This window comes from Diospyros lotus, chromosome 13 (genome assembly GCF_014633365.1).
Source record: "Diospyros lotus cultivar Yz01 chromosome 13, ASM1463336v1, whole genome shotgun sequence".
NCBI lineage: Eukaryota > Viridiplantae > Streptophyta > Magnoliopsida > Ericales > Ebenaceae > Diospyros > Diospyros lotus.
Window position 1 is genome coordinate 6,031,377 of NC_068350.1, and position 26,612 is coordinate 6,057,988.

General features: G+C 36.6%; 1 protein-coding gene across 3 annotated transcripts in view; it reads left to right on the plus strand.

Annotated features, from left to right (window-relative positions):
* Positions 1-433: 433 nt before the first annotated feature.
* LOC127787877 (uncharacterized) overlaps positions 434-26,612 on the plus strand; it is a 42,052-nt gene continuing 15,873 nt past the window's right edge. The window contains exons 1-12 of one of the 3 annotated variants that reach the window (XM_052315940.1): positions 441-1,097; positions 1,619-1,681; positions 3,479-3,524; positions 3,629-3,798; positions 3,973-4,090; positions 4,203-4,285; positions 13,141-13,200; positions 13,402-13,653; positions 15,390-15,486; positions 16,569-16,619; positions 16,763-16,843; positions 17,197-17,268. In XM_052315940.1, coding sequence (XP_052171900.1) covers positions 997-1,097; positions 1,619-1,681; positions 3,479-3,524; positions 3,629-3,798; positions 3,973-4,090; positions 4,203-4,285; positions 13,141-13,200; positions 13,402-13,653; positions 15,390-15,486; positions 16,569-16,619; positions 16,763-16,843; positions 17,197-17,268 — 1,194 coding nt within the window. In that variant the 5' untranslated portion in view covers positions 441-996. Of the gene's footprint in view, positions 1,098-1,618; positions 1,682-3,478; positions 3,525-3,628; positions 3,799-3,972; positions 4,091-4,202; positions 4,286-13,140; positions 13,201-13,401; positions 13,654-15,389; positions 15,487-16,568; positions 16,620-16,762; positions 16,844-17,196; positions 17,269-26,612 lie in introns of all 3 variants that reach the window. The other 2 variants (XM_052315942.1, XM_052315941.1) reach the window with 2 other exon arrangements.

Consider the following 26,612-nt stretch of genomic DNA (forward strand, 5'->3'; position numbering starts at 1 on the left):
CTTCCCAAATGAATATCAAGCACTACGGAGTGAATGCAATTGACTTACTTAACCTTTTTGTATTTGAAAGACATTTGCGTCTCACATTGATATGTTTTGTATAAGGAAATTATTATTTATATACTCAAATTCTAATGACACTTTATACACAATGTGAGATATAATATTGAATTTATCATACAACATATAAATTGACTTCAAACAAGTTCTTAACAACTAAAACACGAAATAACAAATGGTTTGAGCCAAAAACCAAGAGGAAGTCAAGTAGCTGTGAAATTGGTAACGTCGTGGAAAATGTACCAACAAAGAAGTTGAATTTTCTGAGCTTTACTCTTCTTTGGTTTATTCTTCACGGAAGCTGCTTACTTTTCTTGCCGTGGAAAGGCGTATCTTCCATTGCTTCACTTTTGATACCAAGAACCAAATGATTAATTTGACTGTGAAAGAGATGAGATTCTCGCAATGTCCATCAAATCAAACGTAGATGAATTAAAATTCGATAAATTTGTGTTCTTTAATGCTAAAGTAAATTTGATTCGTCTTCCCTTTTGGGTTAACGTATTTTTGTTAGAATTAAGGTTGGACCAAAATGTTGATTTGAATTTCTGAAAGGCAAACTGGAATCTGTGGTATAAAAGAGCATGCATTTTTGGGTGGATAAGCAATCTGTGGCATAAAAGAGTATAAATTTTTGGCATTTTGCACACAAATAGGTATGCTGCGACTTGAGATTCAGAGGGAGTTTCTGAAAACGGAAAATTAGGGAGAAAAAGAAAAAAAGAAAAATCTTCCTATATTTGTGACTTGTGAGCCCTCTCGTCTATTCGCTTCCATTTTCCATCCGTTCTACTAGAGCAGCTGGTGGTGGTGGGGTGGATTTCTTCGTCTTCGAATCCATATCCACCAAGAGCCGAAAGATTTGTCTTTGAATCTCTCTGTCTCTCGGGTCGAAAGATTCAGTAACAGATACAGATAGTTTCGTCCGATATAGATATGGAGATCGATCAAGCAATCAGAGAGAGTGACGATCGAAGGCTGAAAACCAAGTACAACAACGCCATCTACGTCATTCAAAGAGCTCTCGCTCTGTATTCGTGAGTTCAGCAACCTTTTTCTTTTCTTGTTTTCTTGATTTATTCAAGGGTTTTAAGAGTCATTTAATTGGATGATTTTTTCTTTTCTTTTTATATATATGTTTTTGGAAATTGGAGTTGGGCTGTAAATCTTGCAGGGTTTGCGAGGGTTTTTCGGTAATGGTTTTAGTTAGACCGCATTGTCGTGAATTTGAAGATTTCTCATCTTAAAGATTCATACAGTCTCACGGTTCAATTTACTGGTTGTTATTTGTGAACATTTGTTTTCATTCTCATAAACCAGTGCAGGCACTTCCACTTACGCTTTCCCAATTTAGCGATTTAAGCAACTAAATGTTCTCTGAATTATATAAACGTCCTCAAGTGAACGGTTTAATTTGTTTGTAATCACTGATGAACCTGGATTAATTTTAAAAATTTTCTCTAGTATGTGTATAGAACCGTCCAATGCCATTTGTTGAATTGTTCTCCCAAGTGCACATTTTGCTCTGTTTTGAAATTCTTTTTCCATGTGTTGCCAGTGTACGGGCATTTTTGAATCTAGTAGGGCTGCATACAATCGAGGATAGTTCGGAAACTAAAAGGTTGACGGTCTATGGCTACTCTGGCGCTTCTCCTCTTGCTAAGTTTCCGAGTTCCCACGACACATTTATATGGCAAAAATATTTTATGTTATCTTTTAAATTTTACCATCTTGGTGGAAACTGAAATCTTGATGGAAAGTACAGCCTACACCATAGGGAAGATATCTCCAATAGGTAGAAGGGAGATTAAAGGAATAGAATTCTTATGATTGGTAGTAAATGAGAGGCTAGTGTTTACAGGAGTACTTAGCACCCAAAAAATTTTCAATCTTGCATGTGGATGGCATTCTACAGTAAGAGGGTTTCATAAAATTGGCTTACCTTAGAATCAAGTCAAATCTGTTTACATAGGTGATAATTCTTCTCTGGAAACTGAGCAAAATATTTATTCTTAATTAACCCATTTGTTTTGGGTTAATTATATGAATTCTTCTCTAAAATTTAGTGTACCATTGATTTACTTGTGGGCAATGCTTGGCACAAAGGTAAGAAAGCTTGCTAAGTTTTACCATGTGGATTTTAAGACCAACACCTTTGGGCAAGTAAAACTGAAGGTTAGCTATTGGGATTTGTTTCCATACCTATCGTTCTTACCTCCTCAGAGTGGGGACCCTGTTTCTATATTTCATGAACCTGTCCCGTAATATTTGCAGAATAACTTTCTACTCATGTTGTTTTAAAATCTCACCTTTCCCAAGTTTGTGCTTTGATCTTTTGTAAGTTGGCCATGGCCGCCATGCATGGACCAAAAATCCACAATGCATCACTTACATATCGAAAGTATATAACTCGGATGATATGACGGGTACTTATCAAATTACATTGCCTGGTTGTTTTTAGAGAAAGGTTCTGGCTTTCTTCAATTTCCATTGGCAATCATTTGCGTTTTGGGCTCCACCCTTTTGATAGGAAACATTAGAAATTAAAGTCATAGTTTAGTAACCAAAATTTAAAAACAAAATAAAATAGAAGCAGAATATTTATATACTATAGGATATATCTACAGGTCTTTTAGTTGGATTGATGGTTGTAAGATCTTGCCTTATGTCGAATATAAGTCTAGCAATTTGAAAGAATATTGTAAATACTTAGAAACATATAAAGAATAAGCTTAAATTATGTGACAGAAAAGTAGTTGAAATATTATGAAAAGTATTTTAAATTTGAACTGTTAATCTGTGAAAACAAAGACAAGAAGCAAAATAATACTAATAATAATAATAATAATAATAATAATAATAATAATAATAGAAACTAATGGCTTAGCCAAAAATAAAAAAGGAATTAATATATTAAAAAATGCACAGCATTGTCAACATCCAGGGGAAAAAAAAGAATTGATGTTGTAGGAACAAAGAAGAAGAAGAAGAATAAATGTCGTTTTTGCAATAGTTGTCGGAAGATATGGAAATGCTATTGCAGTTGCAGCAGCTGCAGTCTGAAGAAGGGCCTAAATTTTTTAGATTTTTTTGATCTGGAAATGGTTTCTTGGGCCACAAGAGCCGTAACCAAAAAAGAGATAGTAAATAAGCCACATTGTCCCAAAATGTTGGGAAAGTAGGATTATGTAGGATCAGATCTGGAATGTTGGTGATGTAGGATTATGTAGGATCAGATCTGGAATGTTGGTGATGTAGGATTATGTAGGATCAGATCCAGACTGTGATCCTATCTGATTCGAAATGCTACAGTGATCTTATGTGTGATCTGGATCGGGATAGCTTTTCTTGTTCTCTTCTCTGGTTGTGAAGTAAGTCTGTAGATACTGAAGTTTTTTTTTTCCCCCTCCATGAACAGCGTAGAGGAGGTCACATTTAGCTTTAATGGAGGAAAGGATTCAACTGTAAGTTTTTATATAGTTTTTTTTTTTTTCTTCAGTGACCTCTCAATGATTTGTTTCTTTTTGGTTTGAAACTTTTATTAGTAACTTTTTGCTGCTTTTTGTAGGTTTTGTTACATCTGCTTCGAGCTGGTTACTTTTTGCATCAAGCAGAATCAAACCGTACCAACAGGGATCTCTCACATCATGAATTCTCATTTCCAATGCGAACCATCTATTTTGAGAGCTCTTCTTCCTTTCCTGAAATCAACTCGTTCACTTATGAAACAGCCTCTACGTAATAAAAGCTATTTTCTTTCCCTTAATATTTTTTTTTCCCTTCAATTCTAGTCAAATTTTAGGTTTTCCCTTTAGACTTGTTTCATCATTCAATAATGAGAAATATTTGTGTTATAAATAATTTTATTTTGAAGCATTCAGCTATTTATGAAATCAAATTTTCATTGAACAGTTATGGTTTGCAATTGGATGTCATTCGCCTAGATTTCAAGTCTGGCTTGGAGGCTCTCCTTAAGGATAAACCCATCAAAGCTATTTTTTTGGGTGTCCGCATTGGTGATCCTACTGCGGTATATTAATTCATTTATAAATCTCGCTAAATTGTTCAAAGCTTCATTAAACTCCTTTGGAGGCTTTAAAGTGGGGGAGATATCACCATCTATACCTAATATTGTCTTGCAGGTAGGCCAAGAACAATTCTCCCCTAGTTCACCTGGATGGCCACCTTTCATGAGAGTGAATCCAATCTTAGATTGGTCATACAGGTTTCTTTATCTACTATGAGCATTACATTCTACTATTGATATGGAGGCACAAGATGTTTGATTCTTAGCCCATTCATGTTGAAAACAGTAAATGTTTTATGGAAGAGAGTGCCTCCTTTTATTATTTGTTGTTTAAGCCACATTTACAGCATATCAAACCTTAATCCCACTGTTTGGGGTCAGCTACATGAATTCTAGCTCGCCAATCATTACTATCTATGACATTATCTTTTGTATGGTTCTTATAACTTATATCATAACCAACTTTCACCAAGTTTTCTTGATCTTCCTTTACCTCATTTAGTAAAGAATTGTACCATTCTATCCACTTTTCTCACAAGAAGCTCTATTGATTTTTTTATTCTCACATGAGCAAACTATTGTAATCGTAACTCACACATCCTATCTTCAATAGGAGCCATTACAACTTTATTACTGTTTTGAAGAAGAGACAAAAATGTTGAATATTTTATTCATGTGGTAGGTATATGTACAATTCTACTAGGTATAACTTAGGAAAACACTATGCATAAGGCTAAGCATGTACAATACTATAAAGCTAACACTCTCCCTCAATAGGTGCATATGCATCATATGTGCCTAGCTTGGTACAAATGTAGTCAAGCCGTGGGCCCCATAATCCCTTTGTTAGAAGATTAACTAGCTGGACATTAGAGGCAATAGATGAGGCACTAATTTCTCCAAAAATCAATTTTTGTCTTACAAAGTGATAGTCTATCTCTATATGTTTTGTTTTCTCATGAAAAATTGGGTTAGAGGAAATATGAAGGATTGCCTGATTATAAAAAATAAGCTGTATAGGCCTTGAATCTCCAAATCTCAACTCCTTAAGAAGTTGCTTGAGTTGAACCAACTCACATGTGGCTAAAGCCATGGCTGAATACTCTACTTATGCGCTAGATCTAGCCACAATACTATGCTTCTTATTCTTCCTAGACACTAAATGATGTGGTCACCAATCAAGACCCGGCCCAAGGTCGACCCGACTAAACCGGAACAATAGTGCTGGAACAGTAGCATTGAAATAGTAGTAAATAGTATTTTAATACTTCATATATTTTAGAATTTTACTTGATTTAGGATTTTATTTCATGTATGATTAGGGTTTTATTTCTATTAGGATTCTAGTTGGATTTTGTTTAGAAATATTAGATGAATTTGGATTAGCTAAACACTATAAATATACTTAGAAGTTAGGAGTTGTAATCAAGTTTTTCTCAATTAAATTTCAACAACCTATTTGGATTTTCTTGGCAAAACAGTGTTGTTTTTACGTCTTCTTGAAAGCCAAGCTTCGGCCATTGAAGTTTGCTATTTCAAAGCGTTTATTTTGGTGTGTTTTTTCACACACGCTCTACACGCTATGTCACTAAATTACCTCCAACCAAGCCACGATAGCCCAAGGTAGAGCTCTTATTTGTAGGATAACCAACCCAATTTGCATCGGTATATCTAAGAACCTATTTGTGCTCTTTGTTCTCAGATAACAAGTCTCTACCAGGAGCAATCTTAATGTACCTTAAGATATGCACTAAAGCATGCTAGTGGCTATCACGAGGGATATATAAGAACTGAATCTCCATACTAACTACAAAAGAGATGTTGGGTTGTGTAATGGTGAGGTAAGTAAGCTTCCCAACCAATCTCCTATATCATCTAGGGTCCTCCAACAGCTCCTTCTGACCTGGTATAAGCTTAACATTAGAATCTACAAGGGTATCTATAGGCTGAGAATCAAGCATATCGGTCTCCTTCGAAATATCCAAGTGATGCGGTCATTGATCAAGACTCGGCCCAAAGCCTACCCAACCCAAACCGGGCAGCCCAGAATCGGCCCAAATAGTAGCGTCGAAACAATAGCGAAACTTCATAAGTTTTAGGATTCTACTTCATGTTTGATCAGGGTTTTATTTCTATTAGGATTCTAGTTAGATGATTTTATTCTAGTTGGATTTGGTTTACAAGTTTTAGATGGATTAACCAAACTCCATAAATACACCTAGAAGCTAGGGGTTGTAATCAATTTTTTATTCAATAAATTACAACAAACCAGTTTGTTTTTTTCCAACAAGTAGCTTTGGTTCTTGCGCCTAGTGTAGAGTCCAGCTTTGGTCGTGAAAGTTTGTTCTCTCAAGGGTACTTGAAACTTATTGTTTCAAGAGTTTCTTTGTGTGTTTTCTTTACACGCGCACTACACGCTGTGCCAAGTGGTATCAGAGCGGTTAATTAACCAATCAGATGGCTAATCTTGAAGGTAATGATAGCAACCAGCCTTGTGATGATGATCAGGAGTTGTCTGTAGTTTGGAAAACAATCAAAGAACAACAGGAAGTAACTCGTACCATCCAACAACAATTGGAGCAAATCAACAACTAATTGGGCGCCTTACTACAAGTTGATGATGATAGGAACTTGAATAATGGGGTGAATCAAGCCGGAGCGGGAAGACCACCAATTAATCATATCTTTGTTAATTCTAGAAGACCAATGATTGAAGATAGCAATGTAGAGGATGATCTTAGTTAAGCAATAGCTAATCCTGGTGGAAGAGGGGTTAGGAGGAATGTGCATCGGTACAACCATTGGGGCAGCAATGAGTATAAACTAAAGGTTGATATTCCTACCTTTAGTGGAGATCTTGATATTGAGGGGTTCTTGGATTGGATCACTGAGGTTGACCGATTTTTTGAATACATGGAGATCCCAGATGAACGATAAGTCAAGTTAGTTGCTTACAGATTGAAGGGTGGTGCACTTGTTTGGTGGGAGCAATTGAAAGAGACGAGATTGAGGGAAGGCTGACACCCAATTCAGACATGGAGACGAATGAAGCAGTTGTTACGAGGTAGGTTTTTACCCCTGATTATGAACAATATATGTTTGAAGCCTATCAAAGATGTGCACAGGGAATGGAGAGTGTGAATGAATATACCTCTGAGTTTCTAAGATTGGCAGAGAGAAACCAATTGTCAGAAAGTAATAATCAACAAGCAGCTCGTTACTTGAATGGATTGAAGCTTGCTGTTCGTGATAAAATTGGGGTTCGGATTGTTCTAAGTGTGCAAGAAGCAATGGACTTAGCTTTAAAGGCTGAGTTAATGTTGAGTGAGAGAGCCTGTAATGAGAAATATTGTCGATATAGTGGGAATGAAAATAAACAAGTAGCTTTTGATAGAGGCAAGTCGGTTCAGGGAATGCAGCCGTTCAATCCACCTAATACAGTCAACCCTAACAAGGCTACAACAGGGGGAAACACACGAGGTACTACTTCTTATCTTCCAAAATCCAATAACCCTGATGCAAAGCTAGTTATCTTAAAGTGTTTCAAGTGAAATGAGGCCGGGCACCAGTCTAATGATTGCGGGCCTGGGCCTGATAAGGAGGATGACGAATAAGAGTATGAACATGGAGAGTATACTTCTGTGGTGAGGAAGTTAATGTTATCTCAAAAGAATGAAGATACTACTCAGCGGCATAAACTTTTCTGCACAAGGTGTATGGTGAAAGGAAAAATTTTTGAGCTGATTATTCATAGTGGAAGTTAGGAGAACATCATAGGAAGAGACGTGGTGGCAAAGATGTAGCTAACTCCTGAAAAACATCCAAGCCCTTACATGATTGGATGGATCAAAGAAGTTGGTGGCATATGTGTGGATGAACATTGCAGGATGTCTTTCTTTATTGGTAAGTACTCTGACGAAGTCTATTGTGATATTGTTGACATAGATGCTTGCCATATTTTATTTGGGAGGCCTTGGCAATTTGATGTGGATGCTAAGCACTTGGGTAGGAAGAACACATATCAACTTGAGAAAGAGGGTGTGCGTTATACTTTGTTACCTATGGTGGAAAAGAATCAAACCAAAGCTTCTAAAGTGGAGGGGAGGAATTTTCTTACCATCACACATAAACACTCTAAGTTTGTGAGGGAGTGTAAGGATACCCGAGAGGTTCAATTGTTGGTTGTAAAGGCTAAAGGGGGAGAGCGTGAGTGAGCCACTGAAGGTGAATCATATTCCAGTGGAGATGTAATACCCCATATTTTCGTAAAGTTGCCACGTATTTTAAGTGAGTTTAAAATATCGAAAAATGGGTTTGAGAGGGCAGTAAGTCACCGAATCGACTGCAGGGAGTGCCTTGGAGCTTAGATACCTAAGGACAAAGGTATATATTTGACGAGCGTCTCGAGGCGAGATTTATGACGCTGAAAGAAATAAAATAAGACACGATTTTTCGGTTAAGCTAAAGTTATAGCCTAAAAAGACCAAATGATGGTAAGGGCTTCCCGGAAATCGTATATATCAAGTAATTTTGAGTTATTAAATTTGAGATTTTAAGTATCTCGATAAATTTGATGTTTGAGGGTGTAAATATAATTAGAGAATTATCCAAATAAAATCAGGATGAAATTTGAAGCTTATGTGGTAAAATATTAAAGTTTGAGAACTTGAAATAAGAGCCAAAGTGTCATTTGGAAGAAGTTAGGGAATTAGCTTGGATTTCAAAAGTTAAATCCATTCTAGTTTTGGATTTCAAAAACCATTCAAATATATCTTTGAGTCTTTGGAGTCCATGGCTTAGATTGTGACAAGTGGCATAATGTGATTGGTTGAAGAAATCTATAAAAAGGCACCATGAGTTGTTCTCAAATCATTCCAAACAACTTTGAGAGTTGAGGCACTCTAAGAGGAGGAGCTTGCTCTAGAGAGAGAGTAGGAAGTTCGGCAAGAAGGCGGGAAGGAATCGAAGGAGAGGTTGGGGAGAACAAGCCTTGTCGGAGTTACAAGCCTTCACCGGAATTCGTCGAAATCAGTAAAAAAAAAAAAACGAGGTAAGTTCGATTTTTTTTGATAATCCTGTAGAGGGGGAAGAAAGGGTCGCGTAGGTTCAAACGAGGGTTGAATCGGAGTTACAATGAGGAAGTTATGGTCGAAATACGAAAACGGGACGAAGCTGTCCGAATTCTGCTCGGCAGTGCGTGAGTTACACGCGCCGGAAGTAGCTGCGCGTGAAGGCGCGTGGCCGACATTCTCGGGGCGCGTGAGAGGTCCTTTTTCCTTGAAAATTTTCAGTTATGCTCCTATTTTAATACCTTTCAACCCTATGTAAAAATATTTGAGGTTAGGTTTACCAAAACTCGTTTTTTCTGCAGAAACCTAGGCCATTTGCTGTGAAATTATACTGTCCAAGAGATAAACCAACAATGTGAGACTCCTATACTCCAAATCCTATTTTTTATTCTCTTATGAGAGACTTCTATTGCATGAGACGTGTTTCGTGAAGTTCTTATACATAAACGCTTGTTATTCTCTTACGTGAAATTATGTTGCATATATGAAATGTATTTTTTTGAAATTTATATGCTATTGGCTTTTTAACTGTTGCATTTATAAAATTCGTGTGGTCATACTGTTGTACCTATTTGTTGTTGGCTGAGGGCAAAAGTCAGATATCCCCCGAGAGGCGCTATGCGTGCGCCATCGAGAAAGCTCTCGTGGGGAAGACTGTGAGTCCAAGGAACAACGGATGTGGTGCTTGCATGAGTTCTATGAGGTCGGGCCGAAGTGACATGGTTAGGGACCTCCTGAGACGCGCTATGCGTGCGCCATTGAGAAAGCTCTCGTTGGAGGAGGCTGACGTGTTCACGAGGCACTTCGGAGTAATTCTCGTTGTCTTCTCATACATTTTATACCTGATCATGCATCGATATAAACTGTTTTTGGATTTTTCACTAGAAGATTCATCTTCTAATTGGACTATGTCCCTGGAATATTCAAACGTTCCAAGTTCGACGAGCGGCTCTAAGAGAAAGAAGGTAGCTAAAGAATTAGCTTAAATTACTGTCTGTAGCATGATTAGCATATTTTTGTTTATGTGCGAACCTATGTAATTTTGGATATGTTTAAGATGTTCAGTTATCACTTGATGATGTTCATGTAATATATTTTGTAGATGTCTTGAACAATTTTATAATAAATAAAGTATTATGGTTGTGAACCATGTCAGGTTCGATCTAGCTTCCACATTTGAAATTTTAACACCTATCTTAACTATTTAATATTGGGTTTGTTAAGCTGAGAAGGTGAAAATTAGGGTTTTTGGGAATTTGTGTGATGTATGGTAGCGATTGTGGTATGAAAAATTTTTATATTCCCGAAATCCTAAGTTATAACACGCCCGAAAAATTTGGGGTGTTATAGGAGGTGCAGGGATTGTTAGAGGAATTTTACATTGTGGTTCCTGAGGAGTTTGCCTACAACAATGCCATGCATAACTCAATAGGAAGATCACCATTTTTCACCGTATACATGAAAGTTCCTAATCATGCATCGGATTTGGTAAAGTTGCCAAAGGTACCAGGTTTCAATGTTACAACTAGTGACTTAGCCAAACAAGTTCAAGCGGTTCAAGAGAATGTCAAACAAAAGTTGCACAAGGTGAATGAAAAGTACAAGGCAGTAGCTGACAAGCATAGGAAGCATAAGGTTTTTGAGGTTGGAGATAAAGTCATGATATCCTTAAAGAAGAAACGGATTTCAGCAGGAAAGTAAAACAAGTTCAAGCCAAGGAAGTATGGTCCTTACAAGATTACAAAGAAGGTCAATGACAATGCTTATGTCGTGGATTTGCTTAATCATATGGGTATTTCCAAAACATTCAATATTGCTGAAATTTCTTTGTATTTGTTGGATGTTGAGTTGTCATACTTGGATTATAATTCGAGGACGAATTATTCTCAAGTGGAGGTGAATGATACGGCTACTGATCAAGACTCGGTCTAAGGCCGACCCGACCCGACCCAAACCGGGCAGCCCAGAACCGGCCCAAACAGTAGCGTCGGAACAATAGCGAAACTTCATAAGCTTTATGATTTTACTTGTTTTAGGATTCTACTTCATGTTTGATCAGGGTTTTATTTCTATTAGGATTCTAGTTGGATGATTTTATTCTAGTTGGATTTTATTTGTAAGTATTAGATGGATTAACCAAACTCTATAAATATACCTAGAAGCTAGGGATTGTAATTAGTTTTTTATTCAATAAATTCCAACAAACCAGTTTGGTTTTTTCCAGCAAGCAATTTCGGTTCTTGTGCCTAGTTAAGAGTTTAGCTTTGGTTGTTAAAGTTTGTTCTCTCAAGGGTATTTGAAACTTATTTGTTTCAAGGGTTTCTTTGTATGTTTTCTTTACACACGCGCTACGCGCTGTATCACCAAGGCATATTTCTGTTGAGAGATGCACGCACCAAATACTTCAACCTGCCCAAATCCTTGGTTTGAAAATGAGAGTGCAAGTGAGTATTCAATTGCCCAATGCCAACCTCATCATTATTTGTAATAACGATATCATCTACATACACCACCAAGAATATTGTTGCACCAGTAGAATAATGATAAAACATAGAATGATCAGCGTCATTTCTAGTCATACCAATGGACTAGATGAGAGAAATAAAGCGACCAAACCAACATTGGGGAGACTGCATTAGCCAACATAAGGATTCTCGTAGGCGACATACCAATCTAGACTTCCTCTGAGCAACAAATTCAGGCTATTATCCATATAGGCCTCCTTTTGAAGGTTGCCATGAAGAAAAACATTCTTGATATCCAATTGATAAAGAGGCTATTACTGAATAGCTACTATAGCAAGAAAGACATGAATAAAAGCATTCTTGGGAGAATGTATCACCATTGTCGAGACTAAAAATCTGAGTGTAGCCCTTGGCAACCAACTAGGCTTTTAAATGATCAACAATAGCATTCGGACCAACCTTGACAATAAACACCCACCCACAACCAACGATAGACTTTCTTGGAGGGAGAGAAACAAGATCCCATGTTGTGTTAGTTAGCAAGGAAGACATCTTCTCCTCCATAGCATGGTGCCACCGAGGGTGAGTTAGAACCTCTGCCTAGGAATAGAAATAGAAGAAAGAACATAGACAAAAGTAGAATAAACAAGTGACAAATGATGGTAACTCACAAAAGTTTTTGATGTAGGGCAAGCATTGTTTTTAATTCGGGTTTTATGCATGTATAAAGTTTCTTTTGAAAGTCAGGGAACTTTTCAGATTTTATGAGAATTTATTTCGTTAAGGAAGAGCAGTTCTTTCTTTTACCCTGGTTTGAAACCAGAAGTTGATTTTGATCTCAATTGCCCTATCTTTCAAGTTTTTGTTGCCCTTTATCACTCCCCCCTGCCCGCGCACCCCCCAACCCCCCCCCCCCCCGGCATGTCATTCCTACAGATGTGCTAGAAGTTTGCTTTTCTATCTATCTTCTTGTACTTTTGCCAAGCTTTTATAACCTCTTTCCGTGGAAGCTCAATTCTGTGGCTGCTTTATCTCCTCCTGCTAGAAGTGCTTCATTATCCATTTTCACTAGTTTTTTGGTACCCTTCTTTTGTTTGTTTTTCTCTATGGATAAGGGTGATAAGGGGTCTCTTTGCCTGTGTAACCATATCAGGGTTGTTTCAAGCCATGAGTAAAATTTGTCCCAGCTTCTGATTTTCATGACTTCTGGTACCCTTGGGGCTTTCTTTTACTGGAGCTTAATGATGGCTTAATGAATTGGATGGCTGCTACTTTGCTACTGTAGCTGAAGCCAGGTTCAAATGCTGCAATAAATAGCCACTGGACCTTTATTTAGTTTTTTGATTTCTGGTTTGTTGCCTCCACGAATGTACACATATGGTCATTTTGTTATTTGGAAGTGCTGTTTGTTCGACATGGTTTACTTTCAGTCAATATGATTGATTAACTTACTCTATAGTGTGTTTGGGTTTTTAATTTGATATATGAATGATTAATTTTCTTTGTGTTAATTTGGCAGAGATGTGTGGGCTTTCCTTTTAACGTGTAAGGTGCGGTACTGCAGCCTCTATGATCATGGGTAATTATTCATTTGGATGTCTTGAGAAACTTTTGTACATAATTGTTAAATTATCATTGATGTATGACATACGCTTGGGCTGTGCCTTTATAATTTCTGATGCAAATTTGTATTTCATTATTTCCTTTGAAGACAATCTAATTTCTGCTTGATGGTTTATGTTAAAAATTTCAATTTTGTTACTTCTTTTCATGTTCACAGTTATACTTCAATTGGGAGCATACATGACACAGTTCCAAATGCATTATTGTGCATCAACTCTGACAATAGCAAAGAAAAATTTCGACCTGCATATTTGCTTCCGGATGGAAGACTTGAGAGGGCAGGGAGAGTAAAAAAGTATTCTCCAATTTCTGGACAGTTTCCTCATGTTTGCAATGGCCTGAAAAGTGGGGATGTGCACCAGAGTGGCATGCTGATGGCCTCGGTCATTGCTGTTGGAGATGAGCTTCTGTAAGTTCCTTGTTATTGCTCTGTTGATTTGGAGTAATGTCTTCTTTAGTTCACCTATTCTGAATTCATTTTTTCTATTCTCTATAATTTCTCTTTTCCTTTTCGGATGTGTATGGCCCACAGTGGTAGGCATCATGCTGCCTGCAAGGAATGAAACTGCATATTATTTGTTTGTTCAGTTACTAACAAAAACGCCTTTTATCACAACCTAGCCCTCATTGGTAGTTTACGAGGGAGGTCTTGGGTTTATTATTTGGTCCCGTGAACCCATAAGTCCCTTGAGGTAGCACCTTTGGGTGAGGACTCATGGTTTGTTACTATGTGGGTGCTGTCTATGAAAGGGTTCTGAGACTGATTTGGGTCAGACATGGATTTCTGGCCTGGCGAGGATGATAGAATTAAAAGGAGAGTTTGTCACAAACCAATCCCTCATTGGGAGGTGTTGTATATTATTTGGTCTCATGAATCCATTAGTCACCTAGCACTTTAGATTGAGGACTTGTGGTGTTACAGTCATGTTGGACCACCTTTTATAAGGCCCTTCTTCTGTTAACATGTATATGTTACCTCTTGCCTGTTTCAATGATTGCAGTTTTGGATTTAAAGCCTTGGTTGGATGTTTAAGTTGAATTCCATTCCACTATTTCACTCACTGTTACCTGGAATGTGGTGCATTCAGGATTCTGATATGGGTAGAGAAATGAGATTTTCCCTTAGCTGATTTTGTGTTTGGGTTGTGGTACACTTCTGAGTATTACTTGGTTTGGCACTTGAAAAACTGCAATTTGTTGTAAGTGGAAAGAAATTATTAAAATAAAAGTTCCACAATACATTGCATTTCACTATTAAGAACTAATTAATGCATTACATTCATGAAACTACATTGGTGAAGCAGACAAAACACAACACAACAGAAAACAAAGGTGATAAAAACCATCAATAAATCAATGAAAGAAGAATTGTAGATACTGTGCTTCAACTGGTGCTTCCTTATTCTGGAATGTCCATTATCCAATTGCTCAGTGAGGTGTCTTTTCCTTTTCTGTCTATTTACTTGCAGAATTTCCATTTTTTCTCTTTGATTCCTTATTTTGGGGATCCAATTTGCATACTGTGGGTTCTAGGATCATGAAAAGCTGCATCTGGGTAGGTTGAATTGCTGTGCACATGCGTGCTGGGGGCGGGGTGTTGGTAACCATGATTTCACTCCGGCCATTTTTCTTTGATGAACCCTGTGTGGTTCTGACTAGTTCAGTTAAATAGTATTTATGTTCCATTTTCTGAACAAAAGGCTATAGTTGACATGTTTTTGTCATTTTTATGTTCCAGTTGCATTTCACAGCTGTTTAAAATAACTGTATAGTAGGTATTTGGACACGTTTGTTTGCCTTTTGATGTTTTCTTTAAGTAATGGAATTTGTGCCATTCACCAATTTGGCAATTACGGACATGTATATAGCTTCTGGCATATTTTTTAAGTGTTTGATGTGTGACCTTAGCAACACTATGCCTTACTATGGCAATAGGGCATAGCTCTGAGGTTGCTGTGCTTAGCAGATGGTTCACGTCATAGTGGGGGCTTTCAACTGTTCAAAGTTCCCTAACTTCTTTTGGAAAAGTAGGTTTTTAAAAGTACAACAAAGATTAAGTACTTTTGACTAATATGTTCACATATATATTTCCTGCATCTGTTGTTGCTGTAGTATCTGATATTTCTTATCGGGTCCATAGCTCAGATCTGGCACCATTGAGGATCAACTGGGACCTTCCTTGTGTAGAAAGCTCCGTTCTATTGGCTGGGCAGTGTCACGAATTGCTGTGGTCCGAAATGACGTAAGTAATTATGAATAACATTTAACATAATGTCTTAGTAATTGGTGGCTTTATATCTTTGCGTTGGTATGGGCACTAAATAACTCTCTTTTTTTCGGACTATTAAATCAATATCAGTCATGATTCTCCTCCCCCCCCCAAATATCAATCCAGACTTTATTGCTCATGACAAGCCCAAAAAAAAGACTTTATGGCTCATCACTAAAGATTAGATAGCTAGCTGTCTGCCTGCTGCCTTGGGCTCTGTCCTAACACCACCAGACGTCATCAAATCCTTTTCATCAACATCGCATGTCCAAGTTTTATATAATTTTTTCTTCGTAAGTTTTAACCTTGTTTTGACTTTCTTTTTCCCCATTGTCTGAGTGCATGTTTTTATGGCATCGACTTTTTTCCAGTAGGCAAAGCTTGAATCCAGATTGGAACATAAAAGTTTGCCATCAACATCATGATGGGTTGATGAAGAATCATTTGCATACATTATGCCACCTTCTTCTGAAGACAGACTAAATAACAGCTTGCCATGCTTCAAGGAACCTATTGGCAGGCTTACCTTTGATTGATTGCTGGGATAAATCTCCCAAAAAATGCAATTACCATGAGATATTTTTAGATCACTTGTATGTGAACCAGGAAAAAAACAAAGAAATCAGTGATGTATTTACCTTGCGTGCATATATTCTACTTGCTTCCTCCAGCTTGATTCTAATCAACTAAGCAATGAATCATCATTTGGTTCATAAATTCTAGTGAAAACTTGGCTAGTAGCCCATCTTTCCCTAGCTTATTCAGTCTCTCCTTTTTGTTTCTTTTGAACTATACCTGTATTAAATTTGAAGTTCTTGAATAGAAGTGTTTCAACTTATTTAGTATTTTCTTGGCAAAGCTTAACCAATATTCCTGCTTAATTGAAGTATTTCAACTTATTTAGTATTTGCTTGGCAAAGCTTAACCAAATATTCCTGCTTAATTGTGATGAGCGTTTTTTTGTGAGATAATGAAATCAGATGATGCCTTGAATTTCTTTCTATTGATTTATTATCTCATTATTCCATTTATTTTGATATTGATTCCAAATACAGGTAGATTCTGTAGCTGAAGAAGTTGAACAGCAGAAGTTTGCAAATGATCTGGTAAATATTGCAGTTTCTTGTAGGACTCTTTATCCTTATTTGGGAAGTAATAGAGAAATGCTCTGAGTCATGAAAATTGTTGTCTTTATTTGGGTGTCTAAAACCTGATTCTTTTTCATGGATCAAACTTTGGATTGTTGCAGGTATTTATATATGGAGGGGTTGGTCCATTGCATTCAGATGTGACTCTTGCAGGAGTTGCAAAAGCATTTGCAGTTCGAACGGTGCGTCCTATTTGTGGGTGTGAATGCATTTGTATGTAGAAGATACAATGAACTAGGATATTAATCTTGAATATAGCTGCATAAGAAGCATTCTAGAGATACTTATTCTGCTTAAATTAAATGTTTCATTCTTTTACTTTTTTTTTGGAATAATTAAATGTTCCATTCTCTCTGTTGCATTTTAACCTCATGAGATGTATTAAACCTGAAAAATAGAGCAGAAGACTTATAAGTTGCCTACTCTTCCATTGTTGTTCTTAACAGTAATTGGTGATTCCAAGAGGTGAAATTTGTAGTTTTGATTTGGCAATTTGAGCACCCACTGTATTTTCATATTTTTTTTCCTACTTTAGGCTCCTGATGAGGAATTTGAAGAATATCTCAGGCATCTAATTGGTGAGAAATGCACTGGGGATAGGAATGAGGTAATTTGTGGAAGTGCGATTTTTTTCTTAATTCATTCTGCATAATTTGCTATTAGTCAGTTGTGTAATGTTAGGTAAACAAGTCTATTTTTACTGATAGACTGAATAATCTCTTGATTCATACAAGTTCTTTTATGAATGTCAACCAAATATGCAAATTGATCTCTTGTGGTTGTTTAATCATTTGATATTTGTGTGCATACATTTTGCTATTAATACATTCCATATAGTATTATATGAAGGTATGTGTTTTTCTTAATATATTTTACATAGTTCTGCTCTGTGGTTTTTGTAGACTTGGAAAAAGTTTATGATTGTTTTCAAAGAAGTCTTGTGGAGGGTTTTAGTGGAAAGCAGAGTTACAGACTGCTGATATATAGGTTGCTAAAGACATTTATTGTGAAGCAGAAATGTGTGACGTAACTTGTGAATATCAACCAAGTATGCAAATTGATTGCTTGTGGTTGTTTAATCATTAGATAATGGTGGGCATATGTTTTGTTGTTAATACATTCCGCATAGTATTATATGAAATTATGTTTTCTCCTCTTTAATATTATAATATATTTCACGCAGTTTTGCTTTGTCTTTTTTATAGATTTGGGAAAAGTTTATGAAAGTCTTTAAATAAGTATTATGGAGAGTTTTAGAGGAAAAAGATAGAGTTTCAGATTGCTTATATATATATCTATTAAAGACGTTTATCATGAAGTAAAATTGTGTGATAGGACTTGAGTGAAGGAGATTGTGAGACATTTCTAGTTACAATTATATTATATCAAGGATTAGCACCAAGCTCGTATTATGATGGATGGACCCACAAATCATTGAAGAAGAGGTGCCTTGGTGTATACTCTTTTTATACGATATTGTCTTAATGGATGAGACGTGGCTTCAATATTATGTTTGAATTATGGAGAAATACCTCAGAATCCAAAGGCTTCAAGTTAAGTAGGTGAAAAATTCAATATGTGGAGATTACGGGTGGTTGACTAATTGATCCTTTTCCAGCTGTCTAAATTAGTGTGTTTCCTAATTACTAAGTTTCCTTATTCTGTAAATTTTGTAAAGTCAACGTATTTCCTTTTTGTGTAAAGAATAAATCTTTCTATGTAGCTGTAAGTTACCTAATTGGTGTAGATGTATTGTCTCAGTTCAGGTTTCCTAATTAGCTGTAGGTTTCCTAAAGTCAAGATTGTATTATGTATATTTATACTAATTAGAATGATAAAGAAAGTGAGTTCTTCTTCTCAAATATTTCTGCATTGTATCAGAGCCATCCCTAACCAAATTCCTACACACCCGTAAACCACACCATGGCTGGAAAAACTAACCTATCTTTGGAGATCATCCCTGGTACATCCACCAACATGGGAGCCTTAGATAATAACATTTTTACCATCATTGGCCACAAGTTGAACGAGCAAAACTATCTACAATGGTCCCTATCCGTAATGATGTTCATTTGCGGAAAGGGGAAGGATGACTATCTCATGGGAGTTAGCCAACCAAAGGAAGCAGATCCCAAGTTCCGGATGTGGAAATCCGAGAACATGGTAATGTCATGGCTTATTAACTCTATGACTAATGAGATTGGTAAAAATTTTTTGTTGTATGATACTGCTCATGATATATGGGAAGCTGCTAGGGAGGCTTATTCACATGTTAAAAATACATCTAAGTTATTTGACATTGAGAGCAGACTTGATGATTTGAGGCAGGGAGAGTCTAGTGTTACCCAATATTTTAATTCCCTGAATAGGTATTGGCTGCAACTGGATAAGTATGAGAATATCCAGTGGACTTGTACAGAAGATGCAGCCATATACAAACAGATTGTTGAGAAAAAGAGATTGTACAAGTTCCTTATAGGTTCAAACAAAAACCTAGATGGAGTGTGAGGGAGAATCCTAGGTACTAAGCCTCTACCAAGTATCCGGGAGGCTTTTTCAGAAATTTGTAGACAGGAGAGCAGGATGAAAATAATGCTGAAATCCCCTTCTTCAAATCTGGAAACTTCAGCCCTAACTACTCGGGGGCATCAAAAACAAAACAAGCTGGAAAAAGGATGCCCTTGGTGTGATCATTGCCATAAAACTAGTCACACAAGGGACACTTGCTGGGAGATTCACGGCAAACTAGCTGATTGGAAGCCTGCTTATGAGAGGAAAAGTCGAGGCTATACAACATCTATGGAGGAATTGCATACTGTCTCAATCAAGTCTTTTCAGCAAGGAACAGATGGAACTGTTGAAAAAGATGTTTGGCTAGTCACAGACCACTCCACCTACAGTTGCTGCCTTCGAATCCATAGCACATAAAGGTAATTTTCTAAGTGCTTTCAATATTAAATGTGAATTATCAACTGTATGGATTGTTGACTCAGGAGTCTCAGACCACATGACTAGAAATATTCAGTTATTGACTTAATTTGATCCCTGCCATGAGAACTGGACAGTCAAGATTGCAGATGGATCCTTATCAAGAGTAGTAGGGACAGGTTCTATAGCTCTCTCAAAGGAACTTGCTCTAAATTTTGTTCTTTTGGTTCCTAACTTAGACTACAATCTATTATCAGTCAGTAAACTAACCAATGATCACAATTGTGTTGCCAATTCTCAAACAACCTGTGCGAATTTCAAGATTTGGATTTGAGAGGATAATTAGCAGTGCTGAGGCATGCTCAGGATTTTATCTCCTCAAGACAATGGGCCTCCAGAGCTGACTAGTTCATCCCAACAGTTGGTTAACCTCAGAAAGTTTTGTTTCTTCCTTTGTTTTTCCTCCTGATTATAATAGTGTAATAATGTTATGGCACTATAGGTTAGGTCGCCCAAATTTTGTCTATCTTCACAAACTGTTTCCTTCATTGTTTAAGAATAAAGACCCACATTTGTTTCAATGTGAAATTTGTCATTATTCTAAACATATTCGAAACAGTTATCCTATTCAACCTTACAAAGCATCTCATCCTTTTTTTATGATTCATAGTGATGTGTGAGGGCCTTCTAGGATAAAAAGTGTTATTGGTTATCCTTGGTTTATCTCATTTATTGATGATCATATTCGCCTTACTTGAATATTTCTCATGAAAAAAAAAAATCTGAAGCTAGTCAAATCTTTCAAAGCTTCAATTCTATGATCAAATCAGTTTCATACCAAAATTCAAATCTTGAGAACTAATAATGCCAAGGAATATTTTAATTCTATCCTCGGTAACTATCTTTCAAATTAGGGGGTCATTTATCAAAGTTCATGCATGGATACCCCCCAACAAAACTAGGTTGTTGAACGTAAAAACTGACACGTCTTGGAAGTTGTCAAATCTCTTTGTTCTCCTCCAATGTCCCTAAACACTTCTGGGATGAAGCTATTATTACAGTAACCTATCTCATTAATAGAATGCCCTCACAAGTCCTTAATCATCAAACTCCTAGTTAGATTCTTCTCCAATCATTCCCTCACTCTTGAGTTATCTCAAACATTCCCCTAAAGGTGTTTCGTTGTTTTGCTTTTTTCCATATTCATCACCAATTTCGCAGAAAATTTGATCCCAAATCCATTAAATGCATGTTTCTTGGCTATTCTCCCTATCAAAAAGGTTACAAATGTTATTCTCCTGAACACAAGTGGTTTTATATTTCAATGTATGTAACCTTATTTGAAAATCAACTCTACTATTCCAAAAATGATATTCAGGGGGAGGAACCTTTATATAAATCTCAGGAATATCATTTTTGGAATATTCCAGCCACTCCTAGCCCACTGCAACCAACTAGTTTTAGCCCACTGCAACAAACTCTTTCTAGCCCACTACAACCAACTACCTCTAGTCCACTACAACCAATTGTTCCTAGCCCACTGTAGCAACCAAACTCATTGCATCAACATCCTTCACAACCTAGGCAACCAACAACCAACATTGAACTCCAATTCTACTCTTGGAGGAAACCTAATCAAGAAGAGATTGAGCCACGAATATGTCTTGACACTGATCAAGAGCCTAACTCGAATATGGAGGTAAGAGAAGGTAATTCTGATGATAAGATAGATGATGATCTACGTTGGCCTATTGCATTGACAAAGGGGGTTAGATCATGCACACAACACCCAATTCAGAACTACATCCCATACAGGAGTCTTTCATTTGCTTTTAGTACATTTGTTTCAAGTTTAAAAAAGGTGTAGGTGCCTCACAATATTCAAGATGCCCTCAAACAACCGAAATGGAAGAAGGCAGTTCTTGAGGAAATTGAAGCCTTGGAAAAGAATGAAACTTGGGACATAATAGAATTACTAGCTGGAAAAAACCTTGTGGGCAACAAATGGATATTTATAGTAAAGTACAGAGAAGATGGACAGATTAAAAGATATAAGGCTCACCTAGTGGCAAAGGGCTTCACACAGTCATATGGTATAGATTACTAGGAGACCTTTGTCCCAGTTGCTAAATTAAACACTATCATGGTACTTCTCTTCTATGCTGCCAATTTAGATTGGCCACTCTACCAATTGGACGTAAATAATGCTTTTCTAAATGGAGATCTAGAAAAGGAGGTCTACATGGAAATTCCTCTTGGTTTTGAAACTAAAACCACAAAGAACAAGGTCTGTGAACTAAAGAGATCACCTAGGGCTTGGTTTGAAAGATTCACAAAAGTAGTTAGGAAGCATGGATATGTTCAATGCCAAGCTAATCACACTCTCTTTGTCAAATATACCTTGGGAGGTAAAATTTCTATCCTTATTGTTTATGTGGATGATATTATTGTTGCAGGAAATGATTTTTCTAAAATGAGATGCCTTAAAGAGGTCCTTGCAAAAGAATTCGAAATTAAAGACTTGGGAAACCTAAGGTATTTCTTAGGAATTGAAGTTGCAAGGTTAAGAGATGAGATCTCGATTTCCCAAAAGAAGTACATCTTAGACCTCCTAAATGAAACTAAAATGATGGGTTGTAAATCAGCTGACACTCCCATGGAATCAACCACAAATCTAGACATTGGTAGGAAAGTGTTTTGGTAGATAAAGGGACATATCAAAGATTGATAGGAAAACTTATATACATGTCACACACTAGATCGGATATAAATTTTGTCTATAAATATGGTGAACCAATTCATGAATAACCCTAAAGAAGAACACATGGAAGCAGTATACCGCTTCCTAAGGTATCTAAAGTTAACTACAGGCAAAGTATTGATGTTTAGAAAAACTACCAATAGAGATGTGGAAATTTATAGTGATGTAGATTGGGCTGGTTCAATTCAAGACCGAATATCAACTTCTAGATACTGTTCATATATGTGGGGGAAAAATCTTGCTACATGGCATAGTAAAGAACAATTTGTGGTTTCTCGAAGCAGTGCAAAGGCTGAGTTTAGAGCCATGACTCATGGGTTCTGTGAAGGGATATGACTAAGAAGATTACTAGATTTGAAAATCAATGTTGAGAAACCAATAAAGGTACTGTGTGATAATCAATTTGCTAGTAGCATTGCAAAAAATCCGGTGCATCATAACCAAACAAAACATGTGGAAATTGATCTATACACCTACACCTATACACCTACAAACATTATAGACATTCTCACTAAAGAAAAGTTGGAAGAAGGGGCATTCCAACTCATCTATACTCCTACAAATAGCCAAATTGCAAACATTCGAAGAGCTTCGTCTGAAAAATATATTCAGCCCAGCTTGAGGGAGAGTGTGGAGATTATGGGTGGCTGGCTAATTGATCCTTTTCCAGCTGTCTAAATTAGTGTGTTTCTTAATTACTAAGTTTCCTTATTTTGTAAATTCTGTGAAGTTAATGTGTTTCCTTTTTGTGTAAAGAATAAATCTTTCTATGTAGTTGTAAGTAGGGGTGCAAATGAGCCGAGCTTCTCTTAGCTCAGCTCAACAAATTTTATCATAGGCTCAAGCTCAAGCTCGAGCTCGAGCTCGAGTTCGAGTCGAGCCTGGAAGCTTGGTTCAAGCTCGAGCTCGATTAGCATAATCCGAGCTTGAGCTCAGCTCAGGCTCGACTCATCAATTTGATTAGCGAGTTGAGCTGAGGCTTGAGCGAGCCCCAATCTGAGCTTGGACTCGGGCTAGAATTTATCAAAGTTTTATTTAAAAAAACCCAATAAATTGATGTACAATTAAAACAAGGGTAAATTATATGAAACTCCCCTGCACTTAAGGTCATGTGCAACTTACCCCCCTGTACTTTCGATTGCACCAAAAAATTCCCTTACACTTTCAAAATGTTGCAATCAGCCACAATTTGTTGTTATTTTATATAATTTTGTGCAATTTACTGGTTAATTAATGCAAAATTTTGTATTTTTTTTGATATATTGAATTATGTATTTTGTATGTAGATTATTATACAAAATTATGTAAAATAACAACAAATTGTGGTTGATTGCAACATTTTGAAAATGTAAGGGGGTTTTTTGATGCAACCGAAAGCACAAGAGGGTAAGTTGTACATGACCCTAAATGCAGGGGGGTTTCATATAATTTACCCTAAAAACAAATGTCAATCTGATAATTAACAAATATATCTAGATGAACCCAACCTGATAATCAACAAATATAACATCGACATGATCATTAAGTAATAATAATTTCATAAATTACAATAGGCATAATATTATTTATTGTACAAAAAGATAATCAAATTACTTGTTTAGTTATTTTCAAAATACAAATATAATCAAAATTACAACACAACAAAGATATTTTCAATTCAACTTCAAATTAGCTGCTCCAAATATTAATCTACAATTTGAAATTGTAATATTAATCAGTGATCATAATTATATATCAAATCACATATATCAACCTACAAAATACCAACACATCAAAAGCTTCCAAGAATCACATATCTTGTTTTGTTTCATGTGGCAGAAGAATCTCAGTGATGTTATCCTATATATAAAAGCATAAAAATTTAATAGTTTTTACCAATATCAACTAACAAGATGCTCAAGAGCCTATAAGCGAGTTAGCTCGCGAGCCTCTATTTGAGACAACTCATGAGCCCGCAACTCATGAGCTTCTATTCGAGCCAACTCGTGAGCTAATGAGCTGAACTTTATTGAGTTCAAGCTCAGTTCGTTTACAAATCGAGTTTCAAAATTTGGCTCAAGTTTGTCTCGTTTACCTTATCGAATGAAGTCAAACGAACTTTTATCAACTCGAACACCGAGTCGAGTCCAAATGGCTTGGCTCATTTGCACCCCTAACTGTAAGTTACCTAATTAGTATAGATGTATCTTCTCAGTTTAGGTTTCCTAATTAGCATTAGGTTTCCTAAAGTCAAGATTGTATTCTATATATTTATACTAATAAGAATGATAAGAAAGTGAGTTCTTCTTCTCAAATATTTCTGCACAATATATAGAATGTCAGCTTAGTAAAAATATAAGTGTGGATGATGTTGTGTAAGACTAAAAAGATCAAGTTATTTCTAGAAAAATATAGTTAGATATCAAGGATCATTAGTTCAAAAAGGATAGATTATTAGGGATGTTGCTAATGGAATTAAAGCAATATGGTTAAATTGAAGAAATGTGTCAACATTTTATAAGGTCGTAAGATGCCTTCAAAACTAAAAAGTAAAGTTTGGATGGCTATATGGCCATCTTTGTAGTTTGACTTGTAATGTTGGGCAGTTAAGTATCTAAGTGTACAAAATGTGAGCATAACTGAGATTGGGATGTTACGGTAGTGAGTGGTTTACAATAAAAGACCAAACTAAAAATGTGATTATTTGTAATAAGGTAGGAGTGGTGTATGTTGAAGATGCAGGAGACATGATTAAGATGGTTTGAATGTGTGAAATGAAAATTAAGATGTACCTATAAGGCAAGTAGATGGGATGAAAGGTATATAGAATGAAAGAAGGTTGTAGCAAAGGAGGTAGAAAAAGACTAAACTTTGTAGGAAACTGTTAGTCATGATATGGAATATAATGGTCTATGTATGGCCATGGATAGAGCTTGATAGAAAAATAAATCAGGTTTGAGTATTCGAGTAGCACAAAATGGAATGGTTGAATAACACAAGTGGATAGTCAAATAAAAAAAATTGAGCTGTCGAGTAAGAGGGAAAATAAGAAACGGGCAACTCGCCACTAAGTGATAATGCAAGGCAATCAAACTTAGATAAGAGTTGGGAATTTCGCCACACTTGAACAGCAAGTGATAAGAAAGGACTGATATAGATTAATAATCTGGATTCTTCAAAGATTCAAAAGCTGTAAATGACTGGTCATGTCTTCCCTTATATAGGAGAGAAGCCCATAATTACTTTGAATGTTTATGGGAATTATAAGGGACACCTAGGGACCTTAGGTAGCTTAAATGCCTAGTGTTCTGGTGATTTCATGGGGAATATAGGTCAATAACTCCTTAGTGGCATGGGGAAGATGAGAGATGGATAAATGAGAGAAGCTGGGAAATTGGATCCTTAACTTTCTGCTCTTTACTGAGAAAGAGCTGGTACCTATTGGAGGAGAACCTTGGCAGCTTCCGGAGGAGTGTTTATGGGTCTTGGGCTGGCAGCAGTTAGGTCGGAGGGCCTATCTTTGTGCAGGACCAGATTTGGGCAGACTGTTTTGGAGATGGCCTGGGTTATTGGGCCTTGATATGTATCAATACCCCCTTGATATTTGGCCAATTGTGATGTTTTTCCTGAGTTGTTGGACTGGAAGTCTAGAAGATATCAGAGAGAAAATAAAGATGATCAAGTGGCAGTTAGATTGCAGGACTTAAATGTAATAAACTGTAATTAATAGGGGTAGTTTAGACTTTGTAACAGTTGGTTATTTCCCCTAGGAAGATCCACCTCTCTAGTTTATAAATAGAAGGGTGCGGAGGCCAGATGATCGATCATCAATCATATTTTTCATTTCATTTCTCTTGTGTTTGAGTGCAGTGTGAAGAGAGAGAGCTGTGATAGAGTAGTTCTTGGAGTCTTCAAGTGAGGATTGTATTCGAGAGATAAGAGAAGGCGAGTGAGAGGGATTCTTGTACTGATTTCCTAAGTTTCTAGTGGATTGTTCTCTTCTTGGAGTGCTGGATGTAGTGCCATTTCTATGGCATGAACCAGGGTAAATTGGGTATGCTGCATTGTGGTTTGCTTTCTTGTTTCTCTTTTCAATTCATTTCAATTATTTACTCTGTTTTAATCTTGTGTTGTGATTGGTTTCGGTGAGAACATTTGAGTGATTCTTGTGCCATATTAGTTCTTGGTTTCAACACCAATACTAGCTGTTTTAAATAAATGGATGCTTCTATTTGCGACTTAGTTAAGAAGAGGTTTTTCTTATGCTGTTTGGTGTGCTGCCC